The following is a 19591-nucleotide window of genomic DNA, read 5'->3' as shown; positions in this document are numbered from 1 at the left end:
AATGTATAACTGTATTAATTAAATTATATTATTAACATTTTATTCGTAGTATATTTATCCAGTTTAGTTCGTTATATAAGTATACTGATGGCTACACCGGCCAAACAGTATAAGAAACTTACCCTTAAATTATGTAAAGCAAGGGCTAAGTTTGATTTTCTATCTCAGTGCCATCTTAATGGTGCTTTCCCAATGTCTATTTATTGCATACGATTACCCACAGGATGTAATTAAAATTTTTTGCTTAAGAATAAATGCTATTTTCTATTATCATATTATCATGAATTATGTTTTTGCTTGGAATGTTACTGAATTTCGTTACATCCTTCCTAATGAAATTGACTCAAGTTTTGGGATAAAACAGTTACCAAGTTTTTAGATTTGAAGATATGAATTGCTAAGTCAAGATTTGTTATGCATAAAACAATTCTTATTTCTTATCTATATATATAAAAATGAATGTATGTCTGTGTGTGTGTCCTATGTCCTTCATGCATTACCACACCGTTTATCCGATTGCCGTGAAACTTTGGGAAGTTGTTTAATATACTCTGGCGAAGGTTTGTGGCATAGTACGATTGCCATAAAACTTTGAAAAGTTTTTTAAATTTTTTAATACACTCCCGCGAAGTACATTTATCCTACGATAGATGGCGCGCGTTTACACGAGCATTCGCGCACAGTGTGTTCGATCGATTTCAAATTGTGAAGACCATTTCCCCCCTTCAAAAAATATCTCTATATATGCATTTGTGAACTGTTATTTACGATATTTGTAATAATTTTTGTTTAATCACTTTATTTCAACTTTTTTTTGCTAATTATGTATTCGCTCGAACTTCGTTAAAACCTTAACTGTACCCCGAACAACAACCGAAGTTGTAGGAAGAAATTCGCGTATTTTACCGATCTAGGTATCCCCCCTTTTCCAAATTTTAATATCGACTCAAAATAATTTAAAAAGACAAATTACAATAAAACGGTTTATTATCCAACTATCAGAAATTTCACAACATGCCAAGGAAGAGAGGAAGGAGCAATTAAATAATGAAAATTATAAAGGATTTTAAAAAATATATAAAAATGAGGAATATCGCACTTCTGACAATCGCTGCGAGTGTGTGGGCTAAATTTGGAGAATCCGTGCTTCTCACATGGACAAGTGTATGTGGCCGGCTCACGCGTCGGAAAACCTTCCGATTTATTCGTGTACGCACCAGACGGAAAAACAAAAACTATCGTGTATCCACGAGCACTTCAATAAATAAATAGAATTGAAACAACACTTTGAAATATTTTCCCGATGAAAATGAATAATAATAATAATAAGTTTCAATAAAAATGATAAAATGAAAATTTAATTTTATCATTACGAGTTTGCTTGCATTTTGTTTCTTCTGAGATCGCAGCAATGTGCGACGGGTAAGCTAGTCATAAATAAAAATAACCAAGAAATTATGAATTAATTTCATCCCATTTAGATGCACAAAATAGATTTGATTGATGAGTAATGATGGACATTAATGACATAAAAAGTAGTTAACTAGTATAAAAGGCACTGTAATTTAACTACTAATTAACTATTCATTCATGGGTGTTCTGTCCTAGGACAGGTCCATGGAAAGCAGTCAAATTATAGAATTCTTTTTCTCCAACATTCTCTATTTCGGGCTTCCTCTTTTATTTCTTTATAAGTTTTGCCTAGTAAAACATCATCTATCCATACTTTTCTTTTTCTTCCTCTTTGTTTCCTTGCATCAATTTTTCCTTCTAATGCCACTCGCATTAATCCTTCTCCTCGCAATATATGACCTAGCCAGTTATTTTTTCTTCTTTGTATTGTTTTTAAAAGAGATCTCTGTTCCTGGACCAAATTTAAAACATCTTCATTCTTAACCTTTTCTGTCCACTTGATTTTCTCCATTCTTCGCCATAACCACATTTCATATGCTTCAAGGTAGTTTGTTTCCTTTTTCCTTAAGGTCCAAGTCTCTGCTCCATATAAAGTTATGCTCCAGGAAAAGCATTTTATTAACTTCTTTTTAAGTGTTTGGTTCATTTTTCCAATAAGAAGGTTCTTCTTCTTATAAAAAGCCATTTTTCCAGCCCTGATTCGTTCTTTGATTTCTTTTTCACATCTGCCATCTCCCTGAATAATGCTGCCAAGATACCTAAAATGTTGAACTTGCTCTATTTTGTTTCCATCAATTAGGATTTTCAAATCTTTGCTAATTAGCCTTCCAACTTTCATCACTTTTGTTTTAGCTGTGTTAATTTTCATTCCAAATTTTTTGCAAGTTTTGTTGAGTTTTGTTACCAAACATTGTAGAGTTTGTTCATTTGGTGCAAGTAAAGCAATATCATCTGCAAACCTAATACTTTGTATTAATTGGCCTCCAATTTTAATTCCGAGACTGTCCTCACTTATGGCTTCATTCATTAATTCCTCAAGATAAATGTTAAAAAGAGTAGGTGAAAGTGTACACCCTTGCCTGACTCCTTTTCCAATACTGCATGGTTTGCTTTCTCCAGTTTTTGTTCGGATAATGGCAGATTGATTCATATAAAGTGAAGCAATGAGTCTTCTATCTCTCCAATCTGTTCCTATTTTTCTTAAGATTTCCATTAGCTTTGTCCAGTTAACCATATCAAAAGCCTTTTCCATGTCAATAAAGCAAATGTACGTATCCTTATTAACCTCAATGTTTCTTTCACAGATTGTTCTCAAGAGGCCAATAGCATCCCTTGTTCCTTTTCTGAATCCAAATTGTTCTTCACATAGAAATGTTTCAGCCTTGTTGTAGAGTCTTCTGTTAATGATTTTAAGAAGGATTTTTGAGGCATGTGAAATTAAACTAATTGTTCTAAAATCACTACACTTTTTAGCTTTTGCTTTCTTTGGTATAGGTATCAAAATACTTTGAGCAAAGTCTTCAGGCCATTCTCCTGTTTTATATATGAGATTGCATAAGTCTGTTATTTTCTCGATTCCTTCCTTGCCTAACCCTTTTAGAAATTCAGCTGGTATTCCATCTACTCCTTCTGACTTTTTGTTTTTCAATTCTTTAATTGCCAATCCAACTTCATCTTTCATGATAATAGGTCCTCTTTCATCATTAGCTATTTGAGAAGATTTTTCCAATTTTAACTCTTTAGGTTTGGTGTTCTCTCCATAGAGATCTCCAATATATTCTTTCCAATGGCCCATTATATCAGTTGGGGTTAAAAGTGCTTTTCCATCTTTGTCTTCAATACTCAGAATTTGGTGGGTGCGATCATTTGTTAGTTCTTTGACTTTTTTGTATGATAGATCATATCTGCCTTTTTTGTTCAGTTCTTCGATTTCCTCACATTCCTTACTTAACCAAGCTTCTCTAGCTTTTCCAGTTTCACGCCTCAATTCATTATTTAGCTTCTTGTACATCATTCTCCCTTTTTCATTATTTATATTTTTCCAATTTCTTCTTTCATCCATTTTCTCAATCATTTCTTGAGTAACCCAAGGTTTTTTTATTCTAACACCATTTACATATCCAAGAAAATTTTCAGCCGATTCCTTTATTGTATCTTTAATTCTTTTCCAATTTTCGTTTGGGTCAAACTCACAGTCAAAGTCATATGGAAGTTCTTTTAATTTATATTCCAGGTTTTCTTTAAAATTTAATCCAGTATTTCCATTTAGCTTTTCCAAATTCCATCTTTTTATTCTTTTGGCTCTCAAAACTTTTTTCAATTTCATCACAATATCTGCAGTTAATAAGTTGTGATCAGAATCTGCATCTGCTCCTGGATATGTCTGAATTTTCTTGACTGCATTCCTAAAACGACTTTGAATAAGAATATAATCTATTTGATACCTTCCAATGTCTCCGGGCATTTTCCAAGTGTATAGTCGACGTTTGGATTGTTTGAACCATGTGTTTCCAACTATTAATTGATGCTTGGTAGCAAATTCAACTAGTCGTTCGCCTCTTTCATTCCTATTTCCTAGCCCAAACTTGCCCACAATTTTTCCATCTCCTCCTTCTCCTACAGATGCATTCCAGTCTCCCATAACAATTAGGCATTTCTTAGTTTTATCATTTTCTATTATATCTTCAATTTGGTCATAAATTTCTTCTACTTCTTCATCGTCATAGTCTCCAGTAGGCATGTATACTTGAAATATCATCATGTCCATGGGATCGCTTTTTATTTTAATCATTAAAATTCTGTCACCTTTGCATTCAATTCTTTCAACTGAGTTTTTTACCTTCTCACCTAAAATAAACGCTACACCATTCTTTCCTTTAGTTCCACAAGAATAAATAACCCTGAATTCATCGCTAAAAAAATCACCGCTGTCTTCCCATCTGACTTCACTAAGCCCAAGAATATCCAAATTCTGCCTCTTCATTTCTCTCTTGACAGTTTCCAACTTACCTGGTCGAAGCATGGTTCTTACATTCCATGTTCCTATTCGAATTCTTCCTATGGAGGTCTTCCTATGGGGGTTTTGCATGGTGACGACCTGGGAAGCCCCATAACTTCCCCTGCCAGGCATGACACCTTTCTCTTGGAGATGAGTCCCATATTTGCCAGTACGATAAATAGGTTTTCTGCTTTCCATTCACAAGGGAGGTATAGCTGAGGTGGTTTCCCGTTGCCTTCCTCACGGTTTCTGATCAGAGTTTTCCTTCTCTTATGCAGGTTGCCTACCAAGGCTTAAGAGTCCTGCCTACCCTGGCAATAGGCATATGGCGGCCTAAATCGCCTTGACACAGCACATCAAGATTACAAAAATAATCTTCTTAACAAATTATCTCTATTAGCAAAATTTTACGAAATTTTTTTTAACCGATTTCGAATAATATTAACTATATAGTTACTTTATTTTTATAAAAGTGATGAAACTACTAGTTAATTATATTTAAACTAATCTGAAATAGATAATAAATTAGACAATTAAAATAACAGTTTTGTTTCATTTCATCATTATTGTTTAACGCTTGATTTTTTTACTTTCTCACTTGTTTATATAACAGAGAGAAAGTATGGTGATCAGTCAAAAATTGACTCCCGAAGATTTTTACATTTTTGGACTCAGGACATTGAAATGTCAAGAAATGCAAAAAAAAATTTAGGGGTTTTTCTGTATATGTGTGTATATGTATGTGAGGGGCATGATTTTGTTCAACCACTTTGAAGCTTAATAACTCCTGTGCTTTTTGTCAAAAATTTCTGAAATTTTGTAGGGAGGTTTGAGTATTAGGGGATTGATGCCATTAGATTTTGGTGATTAAAGGTTGAAGGGTGGGAAGATATAGAGAGTTGTGTGTCATTTTTTAAGCAGGGTTGGACTTAACATAGAGTTTACTCATTATTAGCATTTACAATTTTTTATAAAACTCATTTTTACCCTCAAAATTAAGCTTTTTTCTATTTTATAGTAATTAATTATGTAAAAAGGTTTTTAATAAAATATCATAACAGATGGCACCATGCACAGTTTTAAATGTTGTTGAAGGAAAGTTAAACAACTTGTTGTTGGATATTTTAACTGATGTTTCAGAATATATGCTTTTAAAATTTTTCATCTAACATTCTGCATCATCTAAGACTCTTAAGTGTTAAAATTTTTCCCAACAAGGAAAATATGTTTTATGCAACATCACCCTTGCCAATAGTGTTACATTTTAAAAATCATTCTTTACTTGCTGGTAGTTGTGTAACAATTCAAACTAGGATTGGATTGAATTGATGGTTTAATAAATTACATCAATTACATGGCATTTGGCATATTGTACAGAAATATGTATTAATCTTGGATAGTTCGATAATTTGAAATCGCAATTATTTCATTCTTTGAATTTCGAACTAATGAGGATTTCCTATATTACGTTTCTCAATATATCAAGAAATTCCTAGGTTTAAAACATAGCATTACTTTGTAGCATGATATAGATGAATCCTGTGTGTTTTTTAATGACATCAGACAAACTAGCTCCTTAGATATTTGAAATACAATCAATTGCTTAAAACCACACATGTTCAATTTGGAGTTTTGTAGCTGTATTCTGAAGGTGATTCTGAGAGAGTTTATACCAGGCATGGCCAACATATGGCCCGCAGGCAGATCCGGCCCGTCTAATGAATTTATGTGGCCTGCAATCAATCTTTCAAAAAGTTTGATGAAAAATTCTGATGCCTAAAACAAAAAAAAAAAGAAAAAAAGGTCAACAACTCACCATGAGGTTTAGAGTTAACCCTCCATTACAAATCTCGTAAGTACAGCATAGAGTGTTGATAAAGCATGATAATCTGAGAAATGTATCTATAATCTCTATCTACAATTCAGTCTATACGGGTGATACTGCAATGAAATCTCGCACCACCTCAAAATCTTCCTAGGGCAACCTCTGGTTCGGCCCACGGAAAAAGTTTTCTTTCCAATTCGGCCCGGGGACAAAAACTGTTGGCCACCCCTGGTTTATACAGTATACATGTGTAAAGTTACAGATATGCCATGTAATTCGTTTTGTATGCTTTATTTTGTAGTTAAGAGCAGATATCTAAGACTTTATGGAATTTTTCAATACTTTTTATTTTACTTCTCTCTGTAAACAATACACACAATATTAAATACAGTCTGTACAAACTGAAGCTCACAGTTCTCAAAACTGACAGAAACTCAGAAACTGCTTCCATTGTTTGTCTATCTTTAGCCAATTTTGTTTATATTGAGTAGAATATACTGTAAAATAGTGAAAATCAGCAAGCACACACCACTTTTAATTTTCAAAATAAGAATATTTCAATATATTCTTGATTTGAAAATTAGAAATGGTATCCAAATTGAAACAAACTGGCTTATCCAGATTTGAATGTTTTTTTTTCTTTTTCTTCTCTTCGGAAGACTACTGAGGATGACTCTGAAAGGTCAAAAATGATATAGCTTCATAGACACCAGAAAATCCAGAAAAATAAAGCTTAATTATATAAATGAACATTTTCAACAATTTTAAAATTGGTATCTTTGCTATGTTTTATCCAGTTATTAAGAGACATTGGTCAAAAATGTGTCAGTACTATTCAACATGAAATGAGAGTTGTTTTATATATTATATTTTATGAACATTTTTAAGACTGTTCTTCAATTTTGTAATTTAAGGATTTTTATTATCTTCAATTGTTAAATAATTGGTAAATGCTGATCCTAAAAATTAGATCATAAATAATTAATTTAGTACATATTTTTAGAAGTTATTGGATTCATCAACTATTGAACTATTTATACTGTTATATATACATATAACATATCTTAATAATTTTTTCCATGAAAGTAGCAGATTATATTGCTAATTTAAAATTGAAAAAATGTTTACCACTTTTTAAAAACTATGTTTTAAAAGAAAATTCAGTTTTATTTTTATGCTTATCATTCTAAAAAATAAAACTCTACCATCTCTATTTTATCAAATATAGATCACTTTGGATTAAATTTAATTTCTCTTATAAATTAAACCTGTAAGATTTATGCGTGGATTGAATAATTTCATGCTTGGCTTATCCTTAATATATAGGAAGATTATAATTAAAGAGTGTGTCAGAGCTCTCTGTGGAAAAAACTATTGAGATTTTTCAACTGAGTTTGGTATACATATTGTCCTGATTATGCAATATTTTTATTTTTCAGAAAAAATTTTACTTCAAAATTCAGCTGCTAGAGTGAAATTTGGCATTGCTGTCCTCATAATGTGCATATTACTTATGTTTTCTAACAAATTTTAGGTATAAAAGGAGTTGCAGAACACTTTTATACCCAGAATTCATTATAAAATATACATAATATGCACACACATTAAGGGGACAACAGTGCAAAATTTAATTCTAGCAGTTAAATTTTGAAATAAAATTTTTCTCAAAAATCAAAACTCATGACAGCATGTATACCAAATTTGGTTGAGATTTGCCCAATAGTTTTTTTATAGAGAGCTCTGAACACCTTTTTAATTACGATCATTCTGTAAATCTTAATTGAAAATGAGAAGTTTTATTAATTTTAATCCAAACAGAAACCTTTAAATCATTTGAAAAGTTTTTGTTTTGAGTTTTTATTTGTCCAATTGCCATTTTAGAAGATATTCAGTGCATGAATAACTGGGAGTCTACTCCCAGTTAATGCATGAATAACTGGGAGTCTACTCCCAGTTATTCATGCACTGAATATCTTGTTTGCAGATTATCCATGTAGCAACTTTTTTTTTTTTTTTTTAAATGAAAAATTGGCCATACAGTGATGTTGATCACCACACAAAATTTTCTTTTGTTTAAAAAAGAATATTTTGTGTAAACAAAATGATATCATCTAGGTGGAAAAATGTGAGCTAAAGCTTCTAGAAATTTCTGACAGTGTCCAGACTTTATTTCCTTCTAAGAAATGTGTTTGATTATGTTTTTTTAAATTTTCTATGCCTGTTCTCCCTGTAACTAACCTGGATAATCAGGAGTATATTGTAATTTATTCAGAGAGATGAAACAAATATTTTCAAAGTTAGTGATAGAAAATGAATGGAAGAAAATGTCTATAGCATGATTCATAAAGACAGATAATATCCATGCATATTGAGTGTTTACAAGTATAAATTTGTGGAATCAAATAAATTAAAATACAAAATTATTTTGATAAATTCAATCTCTTTGACACCGGAGGGTGAAATACTAAATCCAGAATCTGTTACCAGTGTAATTTGCATGAGAAAAACCTTCCTTTCACAAACGTTTTTGAGCTGTCAAGATCTTCAGGCAGAGAAAATTCCAATGGAATACTTTGAAAAGATGGAATGTAGATATTTAAACAAAAACCGAATACTCTCATAAAGGAAATCATCAAGATGGTCATGCACATTCATGCGCTGATGTTGATACTTAAAGATTGTCATTTATAAGGGCCTGCCACATTAGAAAAAATTGTTTTGTATTGTGATTTTTATTTTATTTTATTTTTTGAAAAGCACATTGAGTAAGATTGATTATATTCTCTTCTCAAACTGCACTTTCAAAAAATAACTACGCTTTACCAACCTTTAATATTTAGTCTATTTTATTAATGCAATCTAATGTTTTCGGTCAAATAATTGTTCAATCAAATCGAAAAATTAATTTTTTGATTTATGATGAAAGAAACCGATTATAGAGCGTTTTTAACTTTAAAAGTTTCTCAACATCTATTGCACAAGTCTGAGAATAGATAAATAGAATCTACAGATTGAAAATGTACAAATATACACATACACTAACCATACACATAAAAATAAAAGTAAAAAATAAAAATTAATAATAATAAAGAAATAGATAAATAAATAGATAAATAAACAAATGATGATATAACTGACACTGACTAATGCCTATCTTTTATCTGCCTGCGCTTTTTTCTTTTGCTGGTATGTTCATAATGCACCCACTCTCCATGCTGCAGAGACTTTATATGATTATCTGAAGTTTCTGTCCTGCTAGACTGCTCTTGTGAATATGTCAGGCTTCTGCATATTAAATATGTCTTCTGTTCTGAACTTTATGTATGTATTATTTCTGCTCTTTCCCATTTCACTGAAACCTGTGTTGGGTCTGCTATATGTCACTAAAGCAGTGGAATTTTATTTTTTACTTTTATTTTTATGTGTATAGTTAGTGTATGCATAAATTTGTACATTTTCAATCTGTAGACTCTATTTATGTATTCTCGGACTTGTGCAATAGGTGTTGAGAAACTTTTAAAGTTAGAAACGTTCTATAATCAGTTTCGTTCTTCATAAATCGAAAAATTGTTCAATCCTGATGACAGTCAATTAATTGACTGAAAACGTTAGATTATGTTAATAAAATAGACTGCATGTTAAAGGTTGGTAAAGTATAGTTATTGATTATATTATTTGGAAATTATGAATAATATAAGAATGATACATTTGCTTAGAAATTTGTAGAAATTTGAAAGTAAAGATTTATAATTTTTTAATATTGTGATGATTTTTATATCATGATCATTCTAATCTTTGATCTAGAAAATAGTATTGTAGAATTTATAGTCCGATTAAATACACAGTAAAGAAGATAATTTAATAATTAAGATTAATTTTTATGCAGTTATTAATTTAACTGATAAACTTTTGTGGAAGAACTAGACTTAGATTTAATAAAACATATCTGATTTCTTTTGAAATGATAGAATAATTAAAAATGAAGTCAGTGTAGAAAGTTTGAAAAACCAGAGATATCAAAAGTGTTTTTTTAAAATGAAGAAATGGACAAAATAGAAATGACATCTTTCCAAAGATAGCTGATGATGCAAAGCATTTTCTCCATTGAAGTGCCAAAATTTTATTTTTAGGTCTCCAAAACTTTGCTTTGTAGTTTTCTGTCAATTGAAAGACTTTAATCCCAAAATAATTCAAATGTTGTATGAAGAATGAAAAAACTTGCTTTTAATTTCATCACATGCTCTGTTAACTTCAATTAAATCTAATATTAGTAACCAAAAATACAAGATATTTTTTTTAATACAAAATTTTATTATTATTTTATTTTATTTTTAAGCAAATAAATAGCTTATCAAATGACAAATATATTATAAAATCATATATTGATAAATTAGTAATCAGGATTTCAACAAAATTTTTAACTGAACTTGACTATAATTTCTTGTTTGTTTTTAGTTTGAAGTTTTATCATTTACATTAATAAATTTAAAAGCATTTTTTTTTTATTAATACAGTAGTGCGTCGATTTTCTGAATCAATTGGGGACTGGGGTTGTCCGGATAACTGATATTTCGGATAACTGATTTACGTACGAAAAAATAGTTTAACGTATCCGATTTCGAAATTTTTCTCCATTGCGTGTCGCTTCGCATTAAATTTTCATCGATGTTAAGCCTAACAAAGACTATTGTATCGTTAAAAATTATTTTTTTATTTTGTACAAACAAAATAAATATATTGAAAAATATAAAAATAATAAAAAATTATACTTCAGATGTTAATTTAGTATCAAAAACGTAAAATATTTGAGTAGCCCAAGACATAGCCAAAGATTGAAGCGCCACAGCACTGGCGAAAATTTAAATTTGCCGACTGGAATTCTTTCGGATGATTGACGTTTCGGATGATTGACTTTCGGAAAATCGACGCTCTACTGTATTTGAATTTAGTCATTAAGTTATTTGTAGGAAAACTTTATTTCTAAAAGGTAGTATAGAATATTTCTTTTTATAAGAAATAGAAACTGCAACTATGGATATTCAGACACTCAAAAAATCTTTGTTAAGTAGCAAAAACAATTTAATTACCAACATTTTTGGTCATATTTAAAGACTATCTTTGGGTAAAATACAAAATCAAACAAAGCAAAAAATGGAATGTAATAAAAAAAACTTGGAACATAGAATACCAGTTAGTTTAAATTAAAAAATTAAAAAAAAAGAATAAAAATAAATACACAGATAAAAGATGAAAAATAAATAACCAAGATAATAAATAAACAAGACAAATAAAGGTGAGTATTCCATAGATGGAAGGAGAAGTCTATCCTGGTTATTCCATATCCAACTCATAGCAAGCCCTACAGGCCATCAAAAAGGCATTGAGACCTGTTGCACAAATTTGTAAATGCATAGAGCCTCCACATAACACATATGATGTATATTTCTGTTTTTTTAATTTAAACTAACTGGAATTCTATGCTTTAAAGTTTTTTCTATTACATCCATTTTTCACTTTATTCGATTTCATATTTTACCCAAAGATGATCTCTAATATGACTGAAAACATTCATAATTCAATTTTTTTTGCTACTTAGAAAGGTTTCTTGAGTGTCTGAATATTTCTTTTAATAGTCATTCAGAAATATATCACAATCATGGTATACTGATCAAATGTTTAAACCAAATTCTGTACTTTTTTATTTTTTTATACTACTTTTGGATATATGCCTCTATGTCACATTTTCAATATTAAAAAAAAGAAAGAAAAAATTATTATAATTAGAAAATTTTTCATGTCAACCTGATTTCAAATTAAAATAATAAGTGTAAAAATTATGATATTTATTTCTAGTAATTCTTTTACTTCTCTCTTTTTGTAATGATACTTCTTTACACTTTTCATTATACAGTCAGTATACATGAATTTATTTTCTTAATAATAACTCAAATTTTTTGGCAAATTATTTAAATCAATACATTTCAAAGTTAATGTTAATAGTTTCTTGATATTATTATTATAATATAATTTATTGTTACGTACTTCATTTCATTTATTTGACTATTTAGGGTCCCCTATTTTTGAGGTTAATTTAATGTTATTTAAAATTTCTATTTCATTGAAATTTTTAACATAATACTGAATAACAAGACACTGAACTAATTTCCAGTGCATATAATACAAAAAACAAACACTCCACAAATGTTTACTGAAAATGTTTGTGCAGTGTTTGTTTTTGTATTATACACACCGGAATTGGTTCAGTGTTTATTGTACATAGACCCTGTTCTGGAGTGGTGTATAGATTATTGAATGCCAGTAACACTAAGTTTCAGAGTATATGTCCTCCATATAATATCAGTCCTACACAGAGCCATAGAGGCCTAAAGTTTAGTGTTTGTGTCCTAGAGGCACAAACACTAATGAAGGAATGGCAAGATGTTGGGGTCACTGATTTTGATCAAATTCGGTGAGGATATAATGCATCTCCAACAACTGACATGTGCCAAGCAGTAAGGTTCAACATTCAAAATTAAAAGAGAAAATTAAAGTTGAAAATTGCACAATTACTTAAAACTTTTAAAATATCTGTTATTTACAGAGTGATTGGTGGCTCAGTGGGGGTGTACCAGTTTCATAATCTTGAAGTTGATGTTTCAAATCTCATTGATATTTATTAATAATGTAATTTTGGTTTTTTCTTTTATAAAACTATAATTTTCACTTTATTCATAGTACTTTTAAATTTATTATATTGTCAGAGAGAAAAACTGATTTATTTTTAAAAAACTACAAATATACAATAAATCTAAATATATAAAATTGCTTGTCCTGACTGACTGAATGACTCACTCACTCACTCACTGATTCATCATTGCCCAGAGCAAACCGCTGAACCTAAAGAGGTGAAATTTGGTAGACAGTTAGGGTACGTCATGGAAACCGCACACTAAGAAGGGATTTTTCAAAATTCCCCCCGCGGGGAGAGGGGGGAGGATTAAGGCTTAACCAGAACAACGGCTTCTACTGTACTATTTTAGATGCAATTTTTTGTTTTTATCTGCTTTGTGGTAGGATATGCCATGGGAATGCACACTAAGAAGGGATTTTTCGAAATTTCCCTGCGGGGGAGAGGGAGAGCATTAAGACTTAACCGGAAGAATGGCTTCTACTGTACTATTTTAGATGCAATTTTTTGTTTTTATCTGCGTTTTAGTATGGTATGCCATGGCAATGCACACTAAGAAGGGATTTTTCAAAATTCTCCCACGGGCAGGAGAGGGAGAGGATTTAGTCTTCATCGAGTACTTAGGTGTATTAAATTAATAACATTTCAGACATTGTTATAAATATTTTTATCTATTTCGATTTTAAAAATGTTCGAACCGTTTTAAATTCGAATTTGTTATTGCATATTGGTTCGATTATAGAACGATTGTAAACGTTTCAGAAAATTGATCAAATTGAAAATAGTTTGTTTGATTCTTGGCAATTCTCATCATTCTCAGCAGTAGGTGTTATATAACAATTACTATGGTTGTTGAAATACTGAATATAAATGGGGTTTGCTTGCGAAATCTGCACGGGCAAAGCCGCGGGTAACAGCTAGTAGGGTAATAAAACAATAAAATCAACCTGTTTCAAGTAACAACTCAACATCAAATGCAATTAAAAATGCTACCTAACAATATTTATTTAAAAACAAAACATTTTCTGTATATTCATGCACAGTATGTACTTACTTTGGCAACAAAGTAAGTACATACTGTGCATGAATATACAGAAAATGCTTAACGTAAATATATCTATAATTGTGTCTTTGTTTGCTAAAGAATGAAATGATAGCTTTGATATCGTGTGCCAATGTTAATAGTTTCTGCAAAAATATCTCTTCAAAGACCGTACTCAGAACAATTTTCTTTACTAATTTTCAATCAATAGTCGATTATTGTTTACCTGTCTGGGCCATGGCTGCCCCTTATCTGATTCAAAAAATACAATCTGAATTAAATAAAGTTTATTTTCTGATACACAAATTCTGCAATTTACCAATTACAAACAACCACGATGTGGCAAGAGTTCGCCTTGGTCTTCCAAATCTTTCTGATCGCTTAAAATATTTTGACCGCATTCTCTGTTTTAAATACTTCAATGGTCTAATCTTCAATTACTGGCTAGGTCTCCGCATCCCTACTGTAAGAACTCGTAATACATCATGCTTCTTCATCCCTTTTTTTCGCCTTTCTCTTTCCCAAAGATCTTTTTTTTTACCGTATAGCATCTCACATACAGCCTGTTGAACCTTATCTATATCGTGATTTTAATTTTTTTAAAAATAAATGTAAATCTATTTTATATAATATATAATGTATCTGTTATCTTACTTAATTTATAATTTTTTTTATTATGTCTGTTATATCTTTTATATTTTGTAATCATTTTATTGGGGATCATTTTTTTTTTCTTTGTTATTGGGGGTGGAATACAATCGTCTCTGACGTTTCCAATTAAATGTAAATAAATAAATAAATAAATAAATAGCATAGAAATTTGTTCTGCAGAAGAATCATTGCACGACAATATTACAGAATTACATTTAAAGGATATATGCACTTTATGTACACTTAAAGAAATACTTTTATGTATTGTGAAAGCATCTTTCAAAATCAAGATCTAATTGCAACTAAGCATTCTTTGTCAATTTTGGAAGTTGCAAAGGGGTAGGAGTAAACATTAAGTGCTCCAATATTTTAAAATGTGATGATTCTTCTTCAAATTAGTTGATAACAGAAATATTTTAAAATTAATTAAATATCTACTAATATGGTTTAGATAATGATAAGGACTTATCACACCAGTGATAAGAAGCACAGACACTCAGGTATCAATGTAGACAACCACTCACCACACTGGGATATGGTTAATCACGTATTCTGAACCAATTACAGTGTGTAGATGACGAAAACAAACAAAAACAAATGTTTTCGTTTGTTTTTGTTTTTCCTTTTGAGTCCTTCATCAGATTTTTTAACATTTCCTCAATGGATCTTCATTTTGGAATAAAATTTGAACAAGAGTTTGAATATAAGTTTGAAAACCATGTTGCGCCTGCACAGAGAGTGGCCCTACCAGGACTTAACAGTTAATCCGTGTTGTCAATCAACTCTTGCCAGCCCATTGACAAAATCATTTTCTCTTTATAATTTATGCATGCTCCCCACAGAACACCTCAGATGGTTGGAGGTGGTGCACATTTTTAAATCAAGTTTTACATCTACGTGCATAAATTGTAAAGAGGAAACGGTTTTGTCAATGGTCTGGCAAGAGTTGATTGACAACACAGATTAACCATTTGTTGAGTCCTGGTAGAGTGACTCTCTGCACAGGTGTGACATGGTTTAATAATTTTTCAAACTTATATTCAAACTCTTGTTTGAATTTTATTCCAAAACAAAGATCCATTGAGGAAATGTTAAAAAAATTTGATGAACAACTCAGAATGAGTTCGAAAACATTTGTTTTTGTTTGTTTTCATCTGCACATCGTAATTGGCTCAGAATATGTGAGTATCAATGTAGTACATTTAATAAAACGAAAGGGATATACATTAAAAATCAATTACATAAGTATGAGTAATTAACATGAATAACCAAAATGCATTTTGGACTATTGAAAATAGTCCCTCATCAGTTGGTATTAATATAAATAGGTTATGATTATAATTATACAAGGCAAACAAATGCTATAAAGGTATGATTAGTGAACATTAAATGGGTGCAGAGTTGACAGGCATAAGGCAGCTTCATAATGTTACAAGGTAGCTTGATGTAAAGGTTACTAATACAAACAGTTTTATGAAGCTGCCTTACACCTGTCAAATCTGCACCCATTTAATGTTCACTAATCATACCTTTATAGCATTTGTTTGCCTTGTATAATTTTAAGTATCATAACCTATTTATATTAATACCAACTGATGAGGGACTATTTCCAATAGTCCAAAATGCATTTTGGTTATTCATGTTAATTACTCATACTTATGTAATTGATTTTTAATGTATATCCCTTTTGTTTTATTAAATGTACTACATTGATACCTGAGTGTTTGTGCTTATTATCACTGGTGTGATAAGTCCTTATCATTATCTACCCCACATTAGTAGATATTTATTTAATTTAATTATACTAAGGGCTAAAAGCAATTCTTTATAGTATTTTTAAATGTTAATCAAGTTTGTTTTTCTAGTGGTATATGTAAATCATCATCTTATTATAAGTATACTGCATTTATTTAATGCACACACTGCAGAAATGTTTGTTTCACATCGTTTTACAACAATTATCATCCACAAAATTGTGCTCCCAAAGAGCAAACAGCTTGAATAATGTTAATAAAAATGTCTTTTTTTATTAAAAAAATTGGTATTGAATAATGTTAATCTCATTTGTATCTTATTGTCTTTATAAATAAATTATAAATACAATAAATATAACATATGAATCCTGTATTTACATGAATATTAAAAAATAATTTTTAAATAAATATAAATTTAAAAATACCAAGAATAAAATGAAAATTATAGTTTAATTAAAAAAAAAACCAAATTATCAATACATTATTAAAAATATCAATGAGATTTGAAACATCAATTTCAAGATTATGAACCTGGCATACCCCCACTGAGCCACCAGCTACTCTGTAAACAATAGATATTCTAAAGCTTTTTAAGTGATTGTTGTAGTTTTCAACTTTAATTTTCTCTTTTAAGTTTGAGATTATACAGAAAATGAAAGGATGAAATATCATTAACACTTTGTGAATATAACTACTATATACATCATGCATAGAGAATGATATCAGACGGGAAAATATATAGAATGTCTATGATACTGCTATAACACTTTTTTGCTTTTTCATTTATATGAATGTTCTTCAAGTAGCTGCTACCCAGTGGCATAGCATGGGTGTCAGCCGCCCGGAGCGGAGGAAAATTTCGCCCCCTTATTTAGGTATCTCAATTTAAAAGACCAAAATTCAGTTTTGTCACAGAAGAAGTAATGAAAAATTCCGTGCTAGTGTTGCCACTTTTTTAAAATCAGTGACCCAGACGGCAGGTGAGGTTTGTTTGAACAGAAGTTCCTGACGCATGTGTATGTCATTTTGCAATGCGAAGAATAATTTGCAGTGCATGCTGGTTTTAAATCAGTTACAGTTAGCGACTAGGGAGACTTGGATAGGAGTAACGCAAATGTCCTAGCTGTATTGGACATTAAAGGTGTATATATATACGGATAAATTGTACAATGCCAAAAAAAAAGGTTGACAGGTTGTGCACGATATCCCCGGATGGTGAGTCAATTCCCAAACTGTCCAGATGGTTTCTGTACTCATTTCAATTGGTCCGAATCGTAGGTGCACGAAAATATGAAATAAAATGGTTCAAATTCTTAAAGATATTATTATTATTTATTGTGAAATTTTGCTGCCCCCTAAAAAGTGCCGCCCAGGGCGCCCTCACTACGCTACACTACTGCTGCTACCAAACATAAATATTTACTGAATATCTTTTTTTACTGAAGAAACTGATTAACTGTTGACATAAACACACTCCCAATAACCTTATATAAATCAGCAAACACCTTAAAAATTCCAAAAACACTTTAAACTTTAGCTAATATTTCTGGCCCTTGTCATGCAACCATCAAATGCTATGCAACACTGAATCAATTTCAAACTACAAGTTTGAAAGTGATTCAGTGTTGCATTGTAATTGATATTCTAATTATATTTGAAAGATTGTTCCATAAGAAATAACTTGATGGTGGTGTTTGAAAAGTGCCAGAAACGTTAGCTAGAGTTTAATTAAAGTGTTTTTTGCAGTTTTTAAGATGTGTGCTGATTTATATAAGGTTATTGAATGTGTTTATATTTACTGAATATTTAGAATTTATACTGGTATGACTACCACCTATATGTGAACTTAATAATGATAACAATAATTAATCACTATTAAAAAGTCTGTTAATGATATTTTATTGTAATTCAGCAATTTTATTCTTGTTTGTAATAAATGATTTTAGAAATTAAATTTAAACACATTAATTCTATGATTACAATTAAAGATATGATAAATATGTGTAACTTAATTTTTCTGAATTAAGTTAAGCAGAAAAATTAAATAAAATTTAATTTTGTCCCATTTATAATAAAATATAATATTTATCTTCAAAATTTTATTTTGAAGATAAATATATTATTTGAATGACATCTTTAATTTTAATATTCATTTCAATTTTAAAATGAATGTTTTTGAGTTATTAATTAAATTATTCCAAAATTATTTAATTATTAAAGGTGTGAATTGGTAATTTTGTCTAACTCAAGAAATAAATTTATTTAAATATCAATGTCTATCATTAACAAAAAATAATTTAATTTTTAGATTACAGCTTCACTTTGACTTTTATATGTTTATCAATAAATTATTTTAAACCTGAAGCTATTCTAAAATTATGACACTATAAGTATGATTTAAAGACATTTAATATTAAATTTTAATATTTGTTTGTTATGTAATAATAATTCAGTTAAAATAATTTTAATCAAATATATTAAATGTTTTTTTAGTTACATATTGAATTTACTTATAAATTTTAAAAATTATTTCAGGAATGTGCTCAGGCATTTCAAAATATGAGTCAAGAAGCTGATAATACCAATTATATTCCACTTGCTCTTCATTTAGCATCATCTCACTTTATTGAACATCCCAGTAGAGATGTTCGACTACTCATTGCTTGCTGTGTGGCAGATGTATTTAGAGTGTTTGCTCCTGATGCACCTTATAAAGATCCAGACCATTTGAAGGTATATAAAAATATAAAATGCATTTTATTGAATTTAGCATTATAAAATTAACAAGATAAAATACAATAAAATAATATTTAAGCATTATTTTAATAAAGATATTGGTTAAGTTACAAATTTAAAAAGTTTAAAATGAAATAAGTACACCTTAATATAATATAGTTTTAATAACCCAAAAACATTTTTGATCTACTAAGATAGGTCTTCTTTGGCTGAAACAACAAAATTTGAATGAAAAGAACATTTTAAAATCAAACAAGTAAATTTCAAATTGAATGAAAAAATAAGAAATTGTATAAACAAAAATATAAATGAAAGCATCTATATATTGTATTTTTGAAATTTCTGAAATTTGTCAAGAAAAGGAAGAAAAATTTTGAAAAAATTTATTTGGAAGCTATTATTATTTGTGGAATCAAGATCAGTGTCTTCTCTTTCTCACAAGATTGATAGCTTTAACACTATGGCACTAGTTTTGCATCAATTT

The 19591-nt window shown here is 29.8% G+C and overlaps 1 protein-coding gene across 1 annotated transcript in view; it reads left to right on the top strand.

The window, feature by feature from the left end:
- The window catches only part of LOC111630696 (sister chromatid cohesion protein PDS5 homolog B-like), a 95542-nt gene that overhangs the window by 14327 nt on the left and 61624 nt on the right, over positions 1 to 19591 (top strand). Inside the window, exon 3 of the mRNA XM_023374840.1 lies at positions 18907 to 19104. Coding sequence (XP_023230608.1) covers positions 18907 to 19104 — 198 coding nt within the window. The remainder of the gene's footprint in view (positions 1 to 18906; positions 19105 to 19591) is intronic.

Source organism: Centruroides sculpturatus, unplaced genomic scaffold (assembly GCF_000671375.1).
Source record: "Centruroides sculpturatus isolate CEXI.00-Female unplaced genomic scaffold, Cexi_2.0 scaffold376, whole genome shotgun sequence".
NCBI classification, from domain to species: domain Eukaryota; kingdom Metazoa; phylum Arthropoda; class Arachnida; order Scorpiones; family Buthidae; genus Centruroides; species Centruroides sculpturatus.
Note: the sequence above shows the minus strand (reverse complement) of the source record. Positions and strands in the feature narration are given on the sequence as shown.